This window comes from Hyla sarda, chromosome 11 (genome assembly GCF_029499605.1).
Source record: "Hyla sarda isolate aHylSar1 chromosome 11, aHylSar1.hap1, whole genome shotgun sequence".
Taxonomy (NCBI): Eukaryota; Metazoa; Chordata; class Amphibia; order Anura; family Hylidae; genus Hyla; species Hyla sarda.
This window is the reverse complement of record NC_079199.1, coordinates 39,240,091-39,259,690: the sequence shown is the minus strand read 5'-3', so window position 1 is coordinate 39,259,690 and position 19,600 is coordinate 39,240,091. Positions and strand designations below refer to the sequence as shown.

General features: G+C 41.4%; 1 protein-coding gene across 6 annotated transcripts in view; it reads left to right on the top strand.

Annotated features, from left to right (window-relative positions):
* The window catches only part of TMEM260 (transmembrane protein 260), a 111,223-nt gene that overhangs the window by 71,570 nt on the left and 20,053 nt on the right, over nucleotides 1-19,600 (top strand). For 5 of the 6 annotated variants that reach the window (XR_008849042.1, XM_056547215.1, XM_056547217.1 and 2 more), the window contains 5 exons: nucleotides 13,434-13,611; nucleotides 14,637-14,750; nucleotides 16,234-16,413; nucleotides 18,492-18,532; nucleotides 18,924-19,010. Coding sequence is in view for 5 of the 6 variants with exons in the window: in XM_056547215.1 (XP_056403190.1) it covers nucleotides 13,434-13,611; nucleotides 14,637-14,750; nucleotides 16,234-16,413; nucleotides 18,492-18,532; nucleotides 18,924-19,010 (600 nt within the window). In the remaining variant the exon portion in view is untranslated. Of the gene's footprint in view, nucleotides 1-5,250; nucleotides 5,346-13,433; nucleotides 13,612-14,636; nucleotides 14,751-16,233; nucleotides 16,414-18,491; nucleotides 18,533-18,923; nucleotides 19,011-19,600 lie in introns of those variants that run through there. The other variant, XM_056547221.1, reaches the window with a different exon arrangement.

Genomic DNA, 19,600 nt, shown 5'->3' with positions numbered 1-19,600 from the left:
TGCAACAGCTGGAGGCACCCTGGTTGGGAAACACTGACATAGTCAGTGATTTACAGCTTCCAGCAGATCTTTATTACTTTTATATGTAAGGATTTGCTTTATCTGTATTAGTTATCTACTCATTTTTCTTTAACTCTCACTTTTTCCTATTTTTTGATTTCATTTTGGGGCTTCAGAACCAATTACCAGGTTTCCATAGAGTTCCGGTCTCAACATACAATGGTCTCAACCTACAATGGTCGTCCCGGAACCAATTAATATTGTAACTTGAGGGACCACTGTATATCGTGCATTGTGATTATTCACAGAATTACAGACATCAAAACTGCCAGAACCAGCATCACATTCCAGATATCACTAATATACAAGTATCAGCTAAAGGTTCACAAATAGTAATTTGGTGAAGATTTTTTAACCAAAACCAGGAGCGGAACTGACACTAATCAAAATCCTGACCACTGTACTGTGTGTGAACAAAGCCAAAGTGCGGGGATTTGGGGCATCTAGGGCTTTTGTCTTTTAGATGACATTTTTGTATTGGTTTTATTTCAGTAACTGGACAGTGTATTACGGTTTATAACGTACTGCTTTCTTCAGCATTGTTTGTCCTTTATGGAAAAAAAAAAAAAAAAAAACACTTGTAGTTTTCTATAGCTAAGACTTGTGAGCCTTAAACACAATAGCCGTTCCCCCCCCCCCCCACACGTGTATGTGAGGGTTTTTTTTATTATAGATTAAATGGTTTCCACTGCCTTAGATTATCAAGAACAAACCTACTTGAAATCTCCCTATGACTGATAACTTTATTGTATACTGTAGCTAATAGCCACGGCTTTGTTTTCCAGGCCTGTGCATTGCACATGGGTAGCCATAGAAAGTGCGGGTTGGCAAGAAACCAAGTCTGAAACCTATAAGTACTAATAGCTGTGCCCTCAAGAGGAGTCATAGTGCCACATTAAGCATCGAGTGGAGTACTATAGGAGAAATTAACCTCACTCACTCCACGCCTTTCAGACACGCACAATAGAAGTAGTAAGGGAAATAACATCAGGAGATCCATAACTATTATTGCAGTGGAGGGCTGGGCATTTTGTATTTAATAAATCCCAGCTAAAATGTGATATACAAATGCATGCATTAACATTTTTTTTTTTCCATTTTGAGCTCTAAATGCAGACATTGTATTCTGACCTTGATTAATTAGTAAAATCTGGCTTAATACAATTAAAGTCATTATATTGCATTGTATTCAACGTAGAAAATTATAAAAAAAATTTGAACGACTTAACACGTGCATTAATATATGGTAAAAGGTTTGATGAAAACCACATTTTCCTTTTATATCATTTGTAGTACATTCTTAAACAGTGATTCCTTACTGTCAAGAGGAACCGAAAAATGTTTGCCCACGCAGGGAACCTCTACCCTACCTCAAGAATGGGTAATGCGTCCCATAAATCGTGATCAATGCTATGTTCTGAGGTTTGTTGGCTGATTTGCCTTTATCCACATAAAGCACCTTTTGATTGAAACCCTGTAGTGACAACCGTTACGGTCTTCATTAGAACCCCTAATAAGACGCAAAGGAACACAAGGGTCCAGAGGCTGGGATACAAAATTCTAAGATTTTGTCCATCTATGAGCATTTGTCCCACTATGGAAGAGCACTTGTATCATGTTGATAATAAATAAAGGCCATGTTTATTTTATTTTTTTAATTTTTTTGTTTTATTACAGGGCCCAAACATATACTAACGTAACGCAGAACTTTTACTTCTGAATCTGTTAACAATTTCAGGGGTGTGGAGATTTTATAAAAAAAACTACCGGTACTTGTCCACGGGACTAAAACGGAGCAAAATCTACTTGCCCCTCATGACGATCCACTTGTCCTGGCCAATTTTCGCTTTTACACCCCCTTTTTTTTCTCCTCGCCCTATAATAGCCATAACTACCTACTATAATGATACCTATTTTTCAATAACATATTCTCCGAACCCCAAAAATATATATATATAATCGGTGAAGTGAAATTGAAATAGTAAAAGATAATTTTGCAAATGTGGTGGTTTTCTTTTCTACGCCATTTACCTTGTGGTTGAGCTAACATGTTGTTTTGATACTTTAGGCTGGCCTGCTTACAGCAATACCAGATTTGTATCATTTCCATCATATTTTACTAATTTAAAAAAAAAATCTGAACTTTTCCGAATTTTTTTTAATTGCCATTTTTCGACCCCTGTAGCTTTTAAAATTTTTATTATTATTATTTTTTGCATACCAGGCTGTATGAGGGCTTATTTTTTGTGACATAATCAGTTTTTTTTGTATCGGTACCATTTTGGTATTGATCTGACTTTTTAATCACTTTTTAACTTTTTTTTTTCTAAGATATTATAAAAATTGCAATTCTGTGGTTTGGTATGGGATATATAATGTTATATTTTAAGAGTTTGTACAATTACGCAGCAATACTAAATATTTTATTATTATTATGTTTTTATATAGGAAAAGAGGGTGACTTGAACTTTTAACATGGAAAGGGTTAATGTGTGTCTTTTAAACTTTTATTAAAACTTTTTTTTTTTTTACACTTTATTAGACTTTTAGGAGGAATCATTAGATTCCTCATACAGATCAATAGAGTTCTATTGAACTCCATTGATCTGGGTGCTCTGTGATCCATTGATAGAGCCTGGTCCAGCTCAATGACAGAGCCACGGGACTACAGGGAACAGAGGTAAGCCCTCCGGCTACCTCTATAGTGGATCTCCCCTCCGCATTCACATGTCCCTTTAGACGCCACTGTCAGCTTGACAACGGCGATCTAAAGGGTTAATAGCCAGCCATACAGACTGCTGAGCACCGCCGTGCTTGTCAGGGACGGCCCTGCTTGCCCGAAGCCGGACTAAGGGCTGGAAAAATTCACCTGCTGACGCCCGGAAATGCATGTCCCGGGTGTCGGGCGATAGGAATTCCACATTCCTGAATTTACCAAGGAAGATAGAGATCAAATGGAGATGTTTTGGACCAACCATACGGCTACCAAAAAGTTGAAAAACAAGTTTAGTATGTGAAGAATATTGACTGGTGTGCTCACGGGGTGTGCCGAGTGTGCCTGGGCACACCCTAATCACACCTCAAACTTGAGGCTCTATCACCTCCGTGCTGCTCAGTGGTGGATCCAAGGGGGGGGGGGGAATCTGCCACTGAGCAGCCCGCAGGGGGCACCGTCACATTCGGGACATTCCTGTGTCCTGAAAGATCTTTGGATGTCTGGATGTCCCAGTTATCTTTCTGCGGCCCCGCGTTAAGTTTAAAAACGCAGGGGCCGCTGGGAGGTAGCGCACGCAGGGACATCACTGACGTCCCGTGCGTGCACCCATAGGAACAGAGGAGCGGAACATCGCAGCATCAAGGAGGATGACGAGCGGGCATGGTAAGTTACCTGCACGTCATCTTCAGTGCTCCGACCACCGCTCCCATAGGCCATAGCAGTAGATTGTGACCCCGGACCGGAGGAGCCGTGGACGGAGCACTGAAGTGTGGGCAGTACACAGGCATACAGCTTCCAGCCATACACTGTATATGGCTGAAGGCTGTATGTCTGTGGGGGAACTATACTGCACCTAATGTGGGGGAACTATACTGCACCTAATGTGGGGGAACTATACTGCACCTAATGTGGGGAACTATACTGCCAACCTAATGTGGGGGAACTATACTGCCAACCTAATGTGGGGGAACTATACTGCCAACCTAATGTGGGTGAACTATACTGCCAACCTAATGTGGGGAAACTATACTGCCAACCTAATGTGGGGGAACTACACTGCCAACCTAATGTGGGGGAACTATACTGCCAACCTAATGTGGGGGAACTATACTGCACCTCATGTGGGGGAACTATACTGCCAACCTAATGTGGGGAAACTTCAACTTAATGTGGGGGAACTACAACCTAATGTGGGGGAACTATACTGCCAGCCTAATGTGGGGGAACTATGCTGCCAACCTAATGTGGGGGAACTATGCTGCCAACCTAATGTGGGGGAACTATACAAAAATATAAAATTGTACTATTCTGATCCCTATAACTCTTTGATTTTTTCTCTATATGGGGATGTAAGAGGGTCATTTTTTTGCGCTGTGATTTGTAGTTTTTATTGGTACCATTTTTGTTTTGACTTTTCAATTGTTTTTTAGATATTTTTTTAATGGTATTTGAAGTGACCAAAAATGTGCAAATCTGGTTAATGCACTATTACGACTTTCGGTGCCCCACTTTGGATTTTGCCCAGGGCCACGCTAAGCCTAAAACCGGCTCTGGTAGGACAGACATGCTCCTCCTCCAGACCTCCCCAGTAGCATGTGCGGTGCGTTCCGTGACGTCACACGGAGGCGGAGTCACGGCAACGCAAGGGTGAGGGCGGCATGGCCGGGTGGTTACTGCGCAATACCAGCGGCATTACTCTCGGTATCCCACTCTCCCAAAATGGCTTACGGCAGCCAGTATTTGCTAGAGAGGATTTTTTCATTTTGAAATCATAAATTTTTAATAAATTGTTTAATTTATTGGTTATACAATTATTATTATTAGTGTACGCTAGCACTACCATCTTTCTATGGATTCTCTAGTTAGTTAATCACCCTATTGTTTTAGTCTAACAGCTATTGTTTATTTATTTTATATATTTTTTTCAGATTTTTTTTTTTCCCTCAGCCATGTACACTAAGGGGGAAAGTTATTAAAACCTGTCTAGAGGAAAAGTTGCTGAGTTGCCCATAGCAACCAATCAGATCGCTTCTTTCATTTTTAACAAGGCCTCTGCAAAATGAAAGTAGAGATCTGATTGGTTGCTATGGGCAACTCAGCGACTTTTCCTCTGGACAGGTTTTGATAAATCTCCCCCAGTGAGTTTATTTCTTCTTCCTTCATGCTGCATTTTTATTTCATTTACTCATTCGTTCAGCCTCAGTCAGACCCATCTGTGTCACATAATAAAGGGGCAAATGGCTACCTACTGATAGTTAGATTCAAATACAGATTGTTCTGATTTATTGTTTTAAACTTGCCTGATACTACATATTGTTCACACAGAACACCTGACCTGGGCTGGTTTACTGAGTGCAATTCACATAGGGGAAGATTTATCAAAACCTGTGCAGAGGAAAACTTGCCCAGTTGCCCATAGCAACCAATCAGCTTGCTGCTTTCATTTTTATGAAGGCCTGTGAAAAATGAAAGAAGCGATCTGATTGGTTGCTATGGGCAACTGGCCAAGTTTTCCTCTGCACAGGTTTTGATAAATCTCCCCCATAGAGATCATGAGCAAATTGTGCAGGTCTGTTTATGTATTTGTGCATGCAAGCAAGAGTGTATTTGTGTGTGTGTGTGTGTGTGTGTGTGTATATACAGTGACCCCTCGACCTATGATGGCCCCGACATACGATCATTTCAACATACGATGGCCATCATTTCAACATACGATGCTTTTTTATGTCTGGGCCATCGCATAAACGGCTATCCGGCAGCGCTGACTGCTTCAGCTGCCACCGGATAGCCGTTTACGGTGCCCCATGAGCTCCGGTGATGTCCCTTACCTGTCCTCGGGGCTCCGGCGCGTCCTCTTCAGGATCCCCTGCATCGTCGGCGCTCTCCATCGACGTCATCACGCCGCTGCGCACGCCGTCCCGTCATCCAATCAGAGCGGCGTGCGCAACAACATGATGGCGGTGACGGAGCGTGCGGATGCTGGGGAAGCAGAGGCCTTACCGGAGCGTCGGGGACACCACGGGGACGCGGCGACAGCGATGGACGGCGATATCCCGGCCAGCGGTGACGGTCCGGAGCGGCGGGGACAGGTGAGTACAACTTCCTCTAACAGTGGTCTTCAACCTGCGGACCTCCAGATGTTGCAAAACTACAACACCCAGCATGCCCGGACAGCCAACGGCTGTCCGGGCATGCTGGGTGTTGTAGTTTTGCAACATCTGGAGGTCCGCAGGTTGGAGACCACTGTCCTATACTTTACATTGCACGGATCCCTCAATGCGATGGTTTCAACAAACGATGGTCCGTTTGAAACGGATTACCATCGTATGTTGAGGGACCACTGTGTGTGTATATATATATATATATATATATAAATATATATATATATGCACACCCGGCGTGAGTTTGTGCTTTAGGGTGCAGACCCTAATGCAATAGGTTGCGCACTCCTGGGTGTTTTGTAATGTTCTGCAGTGAAGGAAGTATTATATTTACATGGAAAACTTTACAAAGAGGAATAAAATGCTAAATGTTAAAAGATGCCGATTCCCCTTTCCCTCAAATCCTACTTTATCAGAGAGACCGCCATACATATTATTGTTAACAAGTCTGATGACATTTCTGCCATGTCTGTTGACCACAGTTGACCACATGTTGACCACAGTTTTAGGTCCGGTTGTAAAAGCGCATACGGCGCAAAAATGAACCGACCGGACCGAACGTTTCACTCCGGTCGGCTCATTGAAGTGAATGGCATACGGGAGCGCATACGGTCACATACGGGAGCGCGAGGTTTTAGCTCGCCCCTGCCGTATGCGCTCCCGTATGGGACAAAACGTAGTGTGGACCCAGACACAAAAAAGGTGACACTTCCTAGAAAGCTCTACATTTCCCTCACCAAGAACTACTGAATAGTTAGCCACCTCTTTTATCTGACATTATTAACAAAGCTCAAATTTTGTCTCTCAACTTACATCGGTGTGTGTTTGTTATTCTCCCGGACTCATCCCCCCGGTGAGATTAGACCATGGGAAATGACTCTTATTCTATACTGTATATCTGCTGTTGCTAGTCCATACTCCATTGCTGGAAATCTAATTTACCTCCTTCTACTCATCTTCTCCTTGAAAAACTTGTATTCCTTTTTTCGTATGGACTGGATGGAGTCTTCACTGCTCAAGGAGAAGCCGGTAAACATTCTTCCTCACCTGGGCTAGATTCCTACCTATCTATTCCCTGCACATATCAGACAAACACTGAAGGAATTCTTTGGGCTCACTATGTGGTACTTGGAACAATCTATAGACAGTGTAGATCCACTAGGCCCTGACAGACATCACTTAGCCCTATGGTGTACTTTTGGATTCATGCTCCTCCAAGTGACCAACCCCTCCCTGGTTTGTTCCTGTTTAGGCTGGGTTCACACCACGTTTTTCAAATATGGTAACCGTAAACGGTTTTCCGCAAAAAAAACGTATACGACCGTATCCGAAACCGTATGCATAGAGAATGCATTGTAAACCGTATTCCAAATGTTGTGTACGGTTGCATCCGTTTTGCCTCAGATACGGCTTTGCCAATTTTTCAACCGTAGGCAAAAACGCTGTCGACCACGTTTTTGCCTCCGGTTGGAAAACCGTATGTGAACCGTATGCGGTTCTTTTAAGATTGTTGTCTATGGGAACCGTACACAGAATTTCAGAATACGGTTGCACACGTTTTTTCTAATCCGTTTTTGGAGTTGACACATGCACAGATTGGAATTTCAATAGAACAATAGTAACTTTATTAAATTGCTGGAAAACTAATTCCAACAAAATAGCAAAACCGTTGGCAAAAACTGATGCAAACGGATAGAACCATATGGGGAAAAACCGTATACGTTTTAATTTGGAGTCATACGGTTGTATAAGGTTGCATACGGTTTTTGCCATACGTTTTTTAGCGGAAAACCGTATACGGTAACCGTATTTGAAAAACGTGGTGTGAACCCAGCCTAATCTGGGTTCACTACTTGTGTTATATGGATCCATTAGATGGTTGTATGCTTTTCTTTCTCCCTGTTTGGATCTAGTGTGACAGCGATAATGGAGGCACGTCCTCCATTATATGGCTTTGGTAATCTCTCTACCCTCTCTTCTGTATTGTCCTGCTGAACCCCACCATTTTTTCCCCAGTTTTCCCTCCCTTAAAGGAGTAGTCCAGTGGTGACCCAGTGGTGAACAACTTATCCCCTATCCTAAGGATAGGGGATAAGTTTGAGATTGCGGGGGGTCCGACCGCTGGGGCCCCCTGCGATCTCCTGTACGGAGCCCCGACAGCCCGCGGGAAGGGGGCGTGTCGACCTCCGCACGAAGCGGTGGCTGACACGCCCCCTCAATACAACTCTATGGCAGAGCCGAAGCGCTGCCTTCGGCAATCTCTGACTCTGCCATAGAGATGTATTGAGGGGACGTGTCGGCCGCCGCTTCGTGCGGAGGTCGACACCCGCTATCTGGCCGGAGAGTCGGGGCCCTGTACAGAGAGATCGCAGGGGGCCCCAGCGGTCGGACCCCCCGCGATCTCTAACTTATCCCCTATCCTTATGATAGGGGATACGTTTTTCACCACTGGACTACCCCTTTAAAGGGGTATTCCGGCCCACTGGGAACCCCTGGAATCTCTGTGCAGAACCCACATTCTATGCCTGGCTGCTGCTCCAGCCTCGGAAACCTCTGTGTTTCCGGGACTGGAGACGTGACACCCCCTCCATTCATGTCTATGGGAGGCGTGATAAAATGTCTATGGACGGAATTCCCCTTTAACTGTTATAATGTTTAATTAAAGGGGTACTCCAGTGAAAAACTTTTTTTTTTTAAAATCAACTGGTGCCAGAAAGTTAAACAGATTTGTAAATTACTTCTATAAAAAAAAACTTAATCCTTCCTGTACTTATTAGCTGCTGAATAGTACAGCGGAAATTCTTTTCTTTTTGAAACACAGAGCTCTCTGCTGACATCATGAGCACAGTGCTCTCTGCTGACATCTCTGTCCATTTTAGAAACAGCATATGTTTGCTATGGGGATTTCCTTTTACTCTGGGCAGTTCCTAAAATGGACAGAGATGTCAGCAGAGAGCACTGTGCTCATGATATCAGCAGACAGCTCTGTGTTTCAAACGGAAAAAAAATTCCACTGTAGTATTTAGCAGCTAATAAGCACAAGAAGGATTAAGATTTTTTAATAGAAGTAATTTACAAATCTGTTTAACTTTCTGGCACCAGTTGATTTAAAAAAAAAAAAAAAAGAAATGTTTTTCACCGAAGTACCCCTTTAAGTGTTTATAAATAAATTTTTGGAAAGAAAAAAAAAAGCTAAAATTTTGTAATATCTGTTAATGAGTTGTATGAGATGAAAAGGAAGGGTCTAGCCAATGAGCTGTGTCCAATTATAGCCCAGCCCCCATTCAAATAATAGGGGCTTAGTTGCATTACCTACCAAGAGTGGTCCAAGGAATCGCAGCTGGTAAAAGGTGGCAGGGTCATGCATGCCCAAGGCTCATTAATGGGTATCAGGAATGAAGGATAGAAGTGATGGGGAAAATCATGGCACTCCAGTTGTATTCAAAGGTGCAGAAAGTAGGTTCCAACCCAGATATGCAAATTAAATAAACTTTTGCACTTTTTTTTTTTGACGCTTTATCATAAGTTCTTTATTTTTCATATAGTTCCAGAAGATCAAATGGTAAACATATGGTAAACCTTTTTTAGTCTACTTGAATAGAACAGACTCAGAAGAATTTAGCAATGTTTTGTGGAAATACAAGAAACGTGCATTTCTAACCACCCTGAGGGCTCATTCATACTATGGTATCTTCGCCCTGTAGCAGGTACCGCCGGACGCTAGGATCACTCGGCAATGCGCTGTCTCAATTAACGGCAATGCATTTCAGAGTGGATTCTGCCCAAAGAATATTGGGGTGGACAATTCTCATTATACATAATACAGCTTTTACTTGAGTAGAAAATATGATATTCTATGGGATTTTGTTATTTTTTAGCAAACTGGAACGCTATACAGTGGTCCCTCAAGTTACAATATTAGTTGGTTCCGGGACGACCATTGTATGTTGAGACCATAACTCTATGGAAACCTGGTAATTGGTTCTAAAGGGACCAAAATCTCATCCAAAAATAGGAAAAAGTGAGAATTAAAGAAAAATAAGTAGATAACTAATATAGATATAGCAAGTCCTTACATACAAAAGTAAGAAAGAGCTGCTGGGAGCTGTAAATCACTGTCTATGTCAGTGTTTCCCAAGCAGGGAGCCTCCAGCTGTTGCAAAACTACAACTCCCAGCATGCCCGGACAGCCAAAGGCTGTCCGGGCATGCTGGGAGTTGTAGTTTTGCAACAGCTGGGGGCACCCTGCTTGGGAAGCACTGGTCTATGTAGAGGACAGGAGCTTCTTCGGGGTTCCTGTACAGTACACACAATGTCCTAAAAAAAGTACATGAAGCCGCCCTCACCTGGTGTCCAAAGGAGCAGCTAATCCTAGCCCAAAAAGTAGTTCAGAATATGTAGTACCTCCCTGTACTGTAGGGGGCGCTACCAGACACCAGTCAGTGCGTACGCTTCAGTAATACAGGAGTTTTACCAGTGAATGCCCATTCTGATTGGTCAGTTCATTGACACGTTTCACAGATCTGGACTGTCCGTAGCATTGTATGTTGAGTCTGGTTTTAACTTACAATGGTCCAAAAAAGACCCATTGTATGTTGAAACTATTGTATGTTGAGGCCATTGTAAGTTGAGGGATCACTGTAAATGTAAGACCCTGATGGAAACCTTTATGGACAGTGTACCCTAGTTTACTTTTTCCTATAGTCAGCGGTACATTGCATATTAATTATCCTGCTCAGAAGTACAGCCTAAAGTATACTTGTCATTTGTTTTTAGATATGCAGGTTAAATAGATGATAATAAAATGTCATGAAAGTCACAGATGATAAAAATGTCTTCAGATATATGGGAATGAACATTTACATGCTTGCAATGTTTACCTTGTTTATCTGACGCACAAGCGTTATACTTCCATAAAGGGAGACTCTGAAGATACTTGGGGCACTGCTGAGATGCACTTGAATACTGTGATCAGTGGTATAAAAAGACCTAGGGTACTAGGCAAAAGAATGGGTTATGTCCTCCTTGTACTGGGTGCTAGCAACACTATTGCTTGCCTATCAGTCCCAAGTGGATCTCAAACACAGTTTTCTTTTTATTTATTTTGCCCACTTGGTTCTACTATTTCGTATATGTACTAACTGTACATATAACTAGCTTTTTACATCAACTTTTTTTTTTAGCAGAATCTGCATGTTTCATCAAAAATGTTATATTTACAGGCCAGATAGTACTTTTTATATCTATTATAGTAAAATGGGACCTAAAGGAGGCCATCCACTCTTAATAACTATTGGCCAAATGTTAGTTCTCTTTTCTGATGTCCCTATATACATAAACTTTTGACACGGCCAGGTTTTCCTCTGTGGGGAGGGGAGAGGTAAGCTGTAGCCAGATATCTCTGGTGGCGTCTAATCTCTTCCAGAACTATAGCGTCTGATGGTAAAAATCCAACACGCCCGACCCCTATCTCTATTGACATAATGGCCCTCATATATCAAAAAAGTCGGGTTGTTTTTTTGGGGGGGCTTTTCACCCGACCATCTTTTTCCCTATCAATTTATTAATTTGTCGCAAGTGTTGTCGCTGTCGGATTTTTATGGGGCGCAGTCCAAAAATTTGGGAAATGGCAAACACTTTTTCCCACTGCTTGAAGCAGTGGGGAAAAAAGGACACTGAAACCCTAAAATTCGGGTCGGGTTTCTTAATAAATCAGTGGGAAACCAAGGTTTTGGTCGGGAAACGCCCCTTTTTAGGCTTTCAAAATCCCCAAGTCTGGTTCGTAGGAAAGGCTTGTCGCAGTTTGTCGCACGATGTCTGCGCCTTGTCGCAGAAATCTTGCGCCAAACCCCCCCCCCCCACAAAAACTGTCGGGTTTCCAATGATAAATAACTGTCTAAATACACTTTAGACAGTTGTCTGATTCAGGCACAGGTGTATGGGCATTGAGGTTGGTTTTGTGTCCTGGATGATAAGTACATTGAGCTATTTATGGCAGACATTTATCTCCGTTCTCTCTTATTAAAATAAACATGCCCGTTCAGCGAATCATAGCATGTTGGATGACATTGTGCATTTTATGTTTGATCTATTTTAGCCAAAATAAGTATTAAATTCTAAGAAGAGGAAATGTTTTTCACTGTATTTTATTTTCTTGGCATGCAACTGCGCTATATAAACGTGTCCCTAAAAGGGTTGTCTGCTTTAGATAATACCAAATGATAAGACAATAACAGTGTTCTGCTGCTGAGACCCCCCTATTGATCAGCTGTAACCTGTGGGGGAGAACCTGGCAGCAACTGTATAGTTTCCTAGGGTTAATGAAGGATTACACAGTTCTAGTTGAAGCCAATGGCCTATAGGTGTATTGCACCAACACGCTGGGTCCTCTAGAGTGCGAAACGATCTTTTTAGCTGCTTTCTCATAAAAAATTGCCAAATGGCCCAAAAATTTTCTTAAAATGGGATTTGAAGTTGCAGTTGACTTGACCATATGGTCAAGTCAACTGCAACTTCAAATCCCATTTTAAGAAAATTTTTGGGCCATTTGGCAATTTTTTAGGAGAAAGCAGCTAAAAAGATCGTTGTGGCCAAACCATCATAAATGAACAGTAGGGTTGCTCTTAGGGAAATGAAAATCCTACTGCTTCCAAATTAATAGTGGAAACAGACTAAGAATTGGTGTAAGAAAGGTGCATAGCAACATGTGTATATATAATTTATAATTTTTATTTATTTATTTATTTTTTGTTTTTACATCTTAAAACCCGACCAGACAGTTTATGTTGTGAGACCTAACATTGCATGAGATGTGTGACATTCTATTGTGTAAATGAGCTGTTAGGTTAGGGCTAGTAAGTGGTATCCGGAGAGTAAAAAGCCTTTCTGAACTCTAAAGAAAGTGTATTTCACTCCGTAGGTTTTCCGTCTCCATAAATAGGTTCCTTTTAGAGTCAATTGATTGAAAAAGAAGTACCAAACCAGTAAGCAACCTGGCAGTGGTAGTTCTACAAGGACTGGAAACCCACTGGCAGCATACCCCTATTGTGTAATATACTGTCTGGAAGCATGGGACAGCTGTAGGACAAAGGCAGTCATTCACTGATCTCCCTTTCTTCAGTGCGACATTGAATCTGCCTGTTCCTCATACACTAGGATCCATTGTTCGCTTTCTATTTATTTTAACATTACAGGCTTGTTACTCGCTGTGGCCGCTGTTTTCATTCAGTTTGGCAGTGGTCATGAAAGCTTAGAACTTCCTATTCTACCTTAAGGGGCATGCCATGTGTACTAGGACATGAAACAGTTGCTCTCACTTACCGTCATTGTGTACTTTTTTTTTCTAATTAATATTGTCATGAATTGCTTTGTGGAAATATTACATAGCAAACTGATAGCTCTTGGTATCAAGAGGCGATTGTAGCTAAAATATAAAATGCATAACAAACAGTTCTATTTTGTCGCAAAAGGAGATTTCCTGTTATCTGTGTTTGCAGGCTTTCTGGCTCATATACGGCAGGAATCCTTGCTGCAGGGTTATATTCATTTTCACGTCTAACATGGCAGTGGTCCATTGCAGCAGAGGTTTTCAGCCTGAACAATCTGTTTGTGGCGATGCTGATGCGTCTTACAGTGGAGTTTTACCAGGCGAAAACTGACAGCAAGAGATCAAAGGTAATTTTTGTCTAGTTGGACACACAGAGCCGCACCAAGTGAAATATAACTTTTCGTTCTTATAACCTATTTTAAATAAATAAATGGGCTTTGTTAAAGTGTACTAGGTGTAATTGAATTCTAATGTTTATTAATGTAATATCTATGTTTAAAAGAGCATTTGCCCTAAAATAAGTGGAGTCTTGTGGCATAACTAGGCAGATCTAATATTGAACGGTCTGGGAAATATTTGTGACCATCTCTGTTGTAGTGGCAGTGGTCGTATTGGTGGTCTTCTAGCTTTCTGATTAATAAATAAGAAAGAAGCACGTTCTAGGGCAGTAGCATCTCAAGAATAAACAAAAGTGCCCAAAAAAAGGAAAATAAAAGTTAACCTGGAGTGTTGGTGTTAAATTTAGACATGAGATTATGTAGAAATTGTAAAGAACTCAACTGGTTCCAAGCAAGTCATCTGCACCATTCTGGAGCTTCACTTCAAAGGGGTACTTCACTGTAAACAGTGAAGTGCCCCTTTAATTGTTAAATGGGTACTAAGAGAGCCTGAATGGATTTTCTGAAGAAATGTTCCTCTTACTTTGCATAACCTCCATCAACCGCACCCAAGAGGTAAGAGGAATGTTTCTTATGGAAACCCATCTCGCTTACCCAAAAACTGATAAAACTAAAATAAATAAATTCATAGCTATCCCCAAAGCTAATTTTTAGATAGGGGTCGATTCTTTACCCCCTTAGTGCAGAGCTGCCTCAAAGAGAGGCCTCACTTAAGTTGGTGCCAGTCTAGTTGAAGACTAGCGCTCTCCACATGACAAGACGCTTAGCTATTTCCACCAGAACTTTACCTCCTTATTCATCAGTCTCCACATACACATTTCCCAACTTCCTTTGAGACGCGGTTGTATTGAGCAAGTTAATAAGGAGTAATACGATCAGAGATTTTATAGTCTTGGCCCATAGGTTGTTGACCATTTTGAAGGATCTTTATTGATCACTTTGTAATAATTTATTGTTTCTATTTTTATTCCTAGATTTCTCTCTGTGGTGCATTTTGCTGTGGACTCAGTTTGTGTAACCAACACACTATTGTACTGTATGTTATATGCATTGTAATGTGGGTTCTAGGACATCAGTTTATGCACAAGGTTTGTATGCATATTCCTGTACACACATCTACTCTCTCTTGTGGGTTATTGTTAGGAAGAATCAACTTGGTGACAACAGCTGCTGATAGAGATATAGCTGAATTAACTTGACTATCTTACTCAAACAGGGAATTGACTATGTGTCTGTAGAGTGAACTTTCTAGTTAATAATAAAGTCATGTGATCCCAGCAGCCTCACCACTGATCACAGCATTAGCCTTTTTGCAGGCTTATAGAATTGTAGTCTGCGTTATATGTTTATTTATTAGACAGTTAAAAAAAAGTTTCATTTTCTGAAAACACGTTAGCACCTTTTTGCATGTCTTTCCAATAAAATAACTATTTATTGTAAACTGTCCAAAAATAGAAAGAATTGTTACAGGGCTAAACTTTAGATTAGTGCTCTTAGTCTTTTCAGATCAGTGAAATGTGTCTATATGTATAGCCACTTCTCCTCCATTGATGGCTGGGCTTTTGGATCATTAAAATATTTTTAAGTGCAATGTCTATTCAAAGTAGCTCTACTCCATGTATAACAGAACTTACTCTCTGAATACAGTAATTGGAGGTAGCAACCATGCAAGTCAGTTCTTGGCTCCTTAAAGAGTCTTTAAACTTGGCTGAGAATTGTTTGACACCTTACAGAGCCTTGAAACCTGACTGAGGATTGTTATCCAGGCCAAAAACTCTTTTAAAATAAGCTCCTTTCCTACTGAGGAAAACTATATTTGCATATTTTTCACACTGGAGTATGGCATGGCATATAAGACTACACATACCAGTTTAGCACATTATCAACCCACAACACCCTATAGTGTTTGTCCACGCGTTTATTTCTACTTTTTTTCACTCTCAACTGGAACCATTAGGTATGGAATGGAAGAATATTGGTCACGGGTTCTCCTACCGGTTTTATACACCAGCATTATTCCATATTGGCTGTTCTCTAGTTAAATACCAATTTCTTTTATGGAAACCAAGCTCCTGTTGAAACCAAGTCTTTAAAATGAGATAGTCGTAGGGATTATTTAATTTGTAAATGATCCTGCTGTTCTTGCCGTAGCTCTTCATAAGCCTATTGATCGACACCCATTCTTAATGGTGTCCTCATTTTGTTGATGAGTACAGGATATTCCATAAAATACACTTATCACTCTTCTTGGTATAACTTTCGAGTGGGTTATCTCAGCCTTGCAGTTCCTACCTATGGATATCAGGAAAATGATTTCAGCGCAGGCAATGCAGGTTATGATACTCAGGAGTCCAGGCTAATAATATTGGCTTCACTTACATTCTCGCTCTGCCATGCAAAAGAGATCAGTTCGAAGCAATTTCTAAATAATCCCTAAAGTCAGGAGATTTGACAGCATTCCCAGAGACTTGTTACAAATTGGGGAAAGCATCTATGTGTAAAATATTATTTGATGTTTTCCTGCCTTGTGTAAAAGTTGGTCGGCAGTAACGCTCCATGTTTTCTGTGCAGGAATTGTCCTTGAGTTATTTGCTGAAGTTAGGGCTCTCCTTCTCGGCGGGGCTCTTACCTTATTCCTACCTAATTGTTTCCTCGTACTTCAATCAAGCCCGGTGGACCTGGGGAGACCAGACGACCCTTCAAGGGCTCCTGACTCATTTACTTCGAGAGGAATATGGGACATTCAGTCTGGTAAAACTCTCCCTCTTGTTTCCTCTCCTTTGAAGTTCCGTAGAACTTTAAATGCAATATTATCAGAAATTCCTTTCTTTCTTTTTTTCAAGTGGTTAAGCTGTTATTTAGCTGAATTCAGTGTCTGGAATTAAATTCCTACCTCTGATTAATGTTGTTTAAAGGACAGTTCCAGAAGTGCCTTTCTTTATTCCTTTTATTTTTCTTTTATGGCTTCAATAGCCAACCCAATGAGTAATCAGGATGGCTTTACCTAAAGTTAATGGATGGAATTCCATGAACTGGCAGAACCAATGAGATACTTCAATCTCTTCCATTCTTGTTTCTCATTGGTCGCGTTGAGTGTAGACTCTTACATTCTCACCTATACAGATTGAAATAAATCAAAATTACTAGTAAATGTACAGATGTACCAAACCAACATTAACAATTGTCTTTAAGGAAATCTGTTGGATAGTAGGAGTTGAAAGCACCTTTAAAGGCATATCTTTTGATGTGGAACTTGAAGGAAAATGCTGGGCACTTAAGGCAATTGCCACTGTCCTGTGAGCCTTTGCTACTTTTATTTATATGTATTAAAAAGCACAAATTGCTCAGCTTCCAAGATGAAGTTTGCAAATCTAAAGGTATGTCTGTGAAGGTGCTTCCCAGAAAGCTGACATGAAAAAAAAACTTATCTCCCGCCACTCGACTTGTCAGACTACAGCTCAGCTAATCGCCAGCTACAGTGATGTCCTGTTTATGCTAGTGATTGGCTGAGTGGCAGTAGTAAATATTGAGACCTGGAAATAGACTGTGTCTGGGCTCCATACCTCACACTGCCGCATAGCCCCTGGCATCCAGTTGAGAACTGGAGCAGAGAATGGGGCAGCGACACCAAAGGCATCAGGGGAGTGGTGGGAGGTAAATGCACTGTTTTGAGATTTGTTTGTTTTCTATTAAAAAAAAATTTTTATGCAAGCATTCTGGCCAGAGTACCCCTTTAACCCCACTTGAAGTTACAGTATTTAGAATATGTGAAACCATTCAGCAGATCCCGTTTCTTTCTGTCAAATTATTAAAAATCATACATACTGTAGTGATCTTTCTGGATAACAACCAACATGGCCATTATTACAGTGCCCACTGTTTATTTACTGCTAATTATTCAAAAATAAATTAGGGGTTATCCAGGATAAAAAAAAGATAGCTGCATTCTCCTATAAACAGTGGGTCTGTAAGGTCTGTTGACACGTATAGTGTCCTGCACATATTTGATGCGCAGGATTTAAAGGGGTACTCCCATCCTAGACATCTTATCCCCTATCCAAAGGATAGGGGATGAGATGTCTGATCTCGGGGGTCCCGCCGCCTGGGACCCCCGCAGTATTGCATGCGGCACCCACCGGAAGCGCTGGAGGGTCTGAGCCGCGACTACGGGAACGGAAGTCTGTGACGTCAAGACTCCGCCCCCGTGTGACATCATGCCCATCCCCTCAATGCAAGTCTATGGGAGGGGGCCGTCACGCGGAGAAGAGGCCCCCCCCCCCGGTGAAATGGACAGCCCGCAACGACTAATCATCCCCACTGGACGGTCCGTGCAGCATAGATGGCCCGGACCAGCTCACCCTAACTTCTCGCCGAGGGGAGGTGAGTACAAAACAAAAGGGGGGGGGGACGGGGACCTGGATGATGACGAAGGCCGCATTGGTCTTCAACCTGCGGACCTCCAGAGGTTTCAAAACTACAACACCCAGCATGTCCGGGCTTGCTGGGAGTTGTAGTTTTGCAACATCTGGAGGTCCGCAGGTTGAAGACCACTGATGAAGGGATTGACAGGCGGAGAGTTCACTCGAGTATAAGCCGAGGGGGGCGTTTTCAGCACGAAAGATCGTGCTGAAAAACTCGGCTTATACTCGAGTGTATACAGTAACTGTGATTGTCCTCATACATTTCGTTATAATTTGACCATTATTCAAAGTATTTTTGTACTGTTTAATGTTTTTTTATTTATTTATTTACTACCAAATTCTTGACCTAGATTATAAATGTGACCCTTTTTTTTTTTTTTTACATTTATTTTTTATTTAAACTATTAGGCAAAATCGGAAGAAGGGTCCAGTATGGGAGACAATCTGATGTAAGAATATAATCGACTATACTGTGTGCACGCTAACCAAATCTTTTGTGATACATCTACGAATTATGTATGGGTATTGTCTGTGTCTCTCATATATATCTATTATGGTGCCCATAATATGTATAGGGTACTCTGCATGCATGGCACTATACATGAGCGAACCAGAGACTTGCAAACTTCCTATGGAATATTGGAGGCTGAAATATGGATCTGTATGAGAACATTTCAGCTTACATTTTAATGAGGTGCATATAAAAATGATACATGTATACCTCACATCAGTAGGTATGATTAGGGCTGTTATTTTCTAGATGATAGAATCCTGGATACAAGTTTTGCTCTTTCATGTATTCCTGTATTATGTATCATTTTTCTTTTTTTTCCCATGTAGGTTTCAGATCAACCACATGTTTGTAGAAATCACCCCCATGGCTCAGGGCCTCGCTCTGATATGTTTATTACTGTGTTTTACCAACAGGTAAGGATTACTATTTCACAGTTTTCTGTTTTTAATACCTTAAATTTCTCCTGCTTTATACACCCACAAACACAAGTTTTCACTGACTTCAGATCACTCGTATTATTTGCTGTAGTTGTTATACTATTGCATATATTGAATATGTGTACTTTAAAGGAGTTTTATGAAGTGAAACATTTATCACCTTTCCACTAGCTAGGTAATAAGTACTAGATTCTGTGGGGTCCAGATACTGGAGCGGACCACTGCAACCACTGCTCCATTTAAATTCTTATAAGTCTACAAGGCTAGGTTCACACTGCCATTGTGCTCCGACCCATTCAGGGTCTATTCGACTTTCTTTTTTTTACGTCGAATTGACCATGGACGGGTCAGAGTACAACTGACACCCCTGGGTTCTAACGGATTCCATTGACTTAAATGGGGTCCCTTAAGTGTCCAGTATTTTACAGGAGTTAATTGGAGAAAAAAAAGGCTCCCTTTACTGGAGTACAATGCTCATGTGAAGAAGCCCTAAGTTGGATGAAGATTGCTTCTCCCTACTTGTTCTCCTGATTGGTGGGGTACTAAAACCTTGACCGAGGATAAAC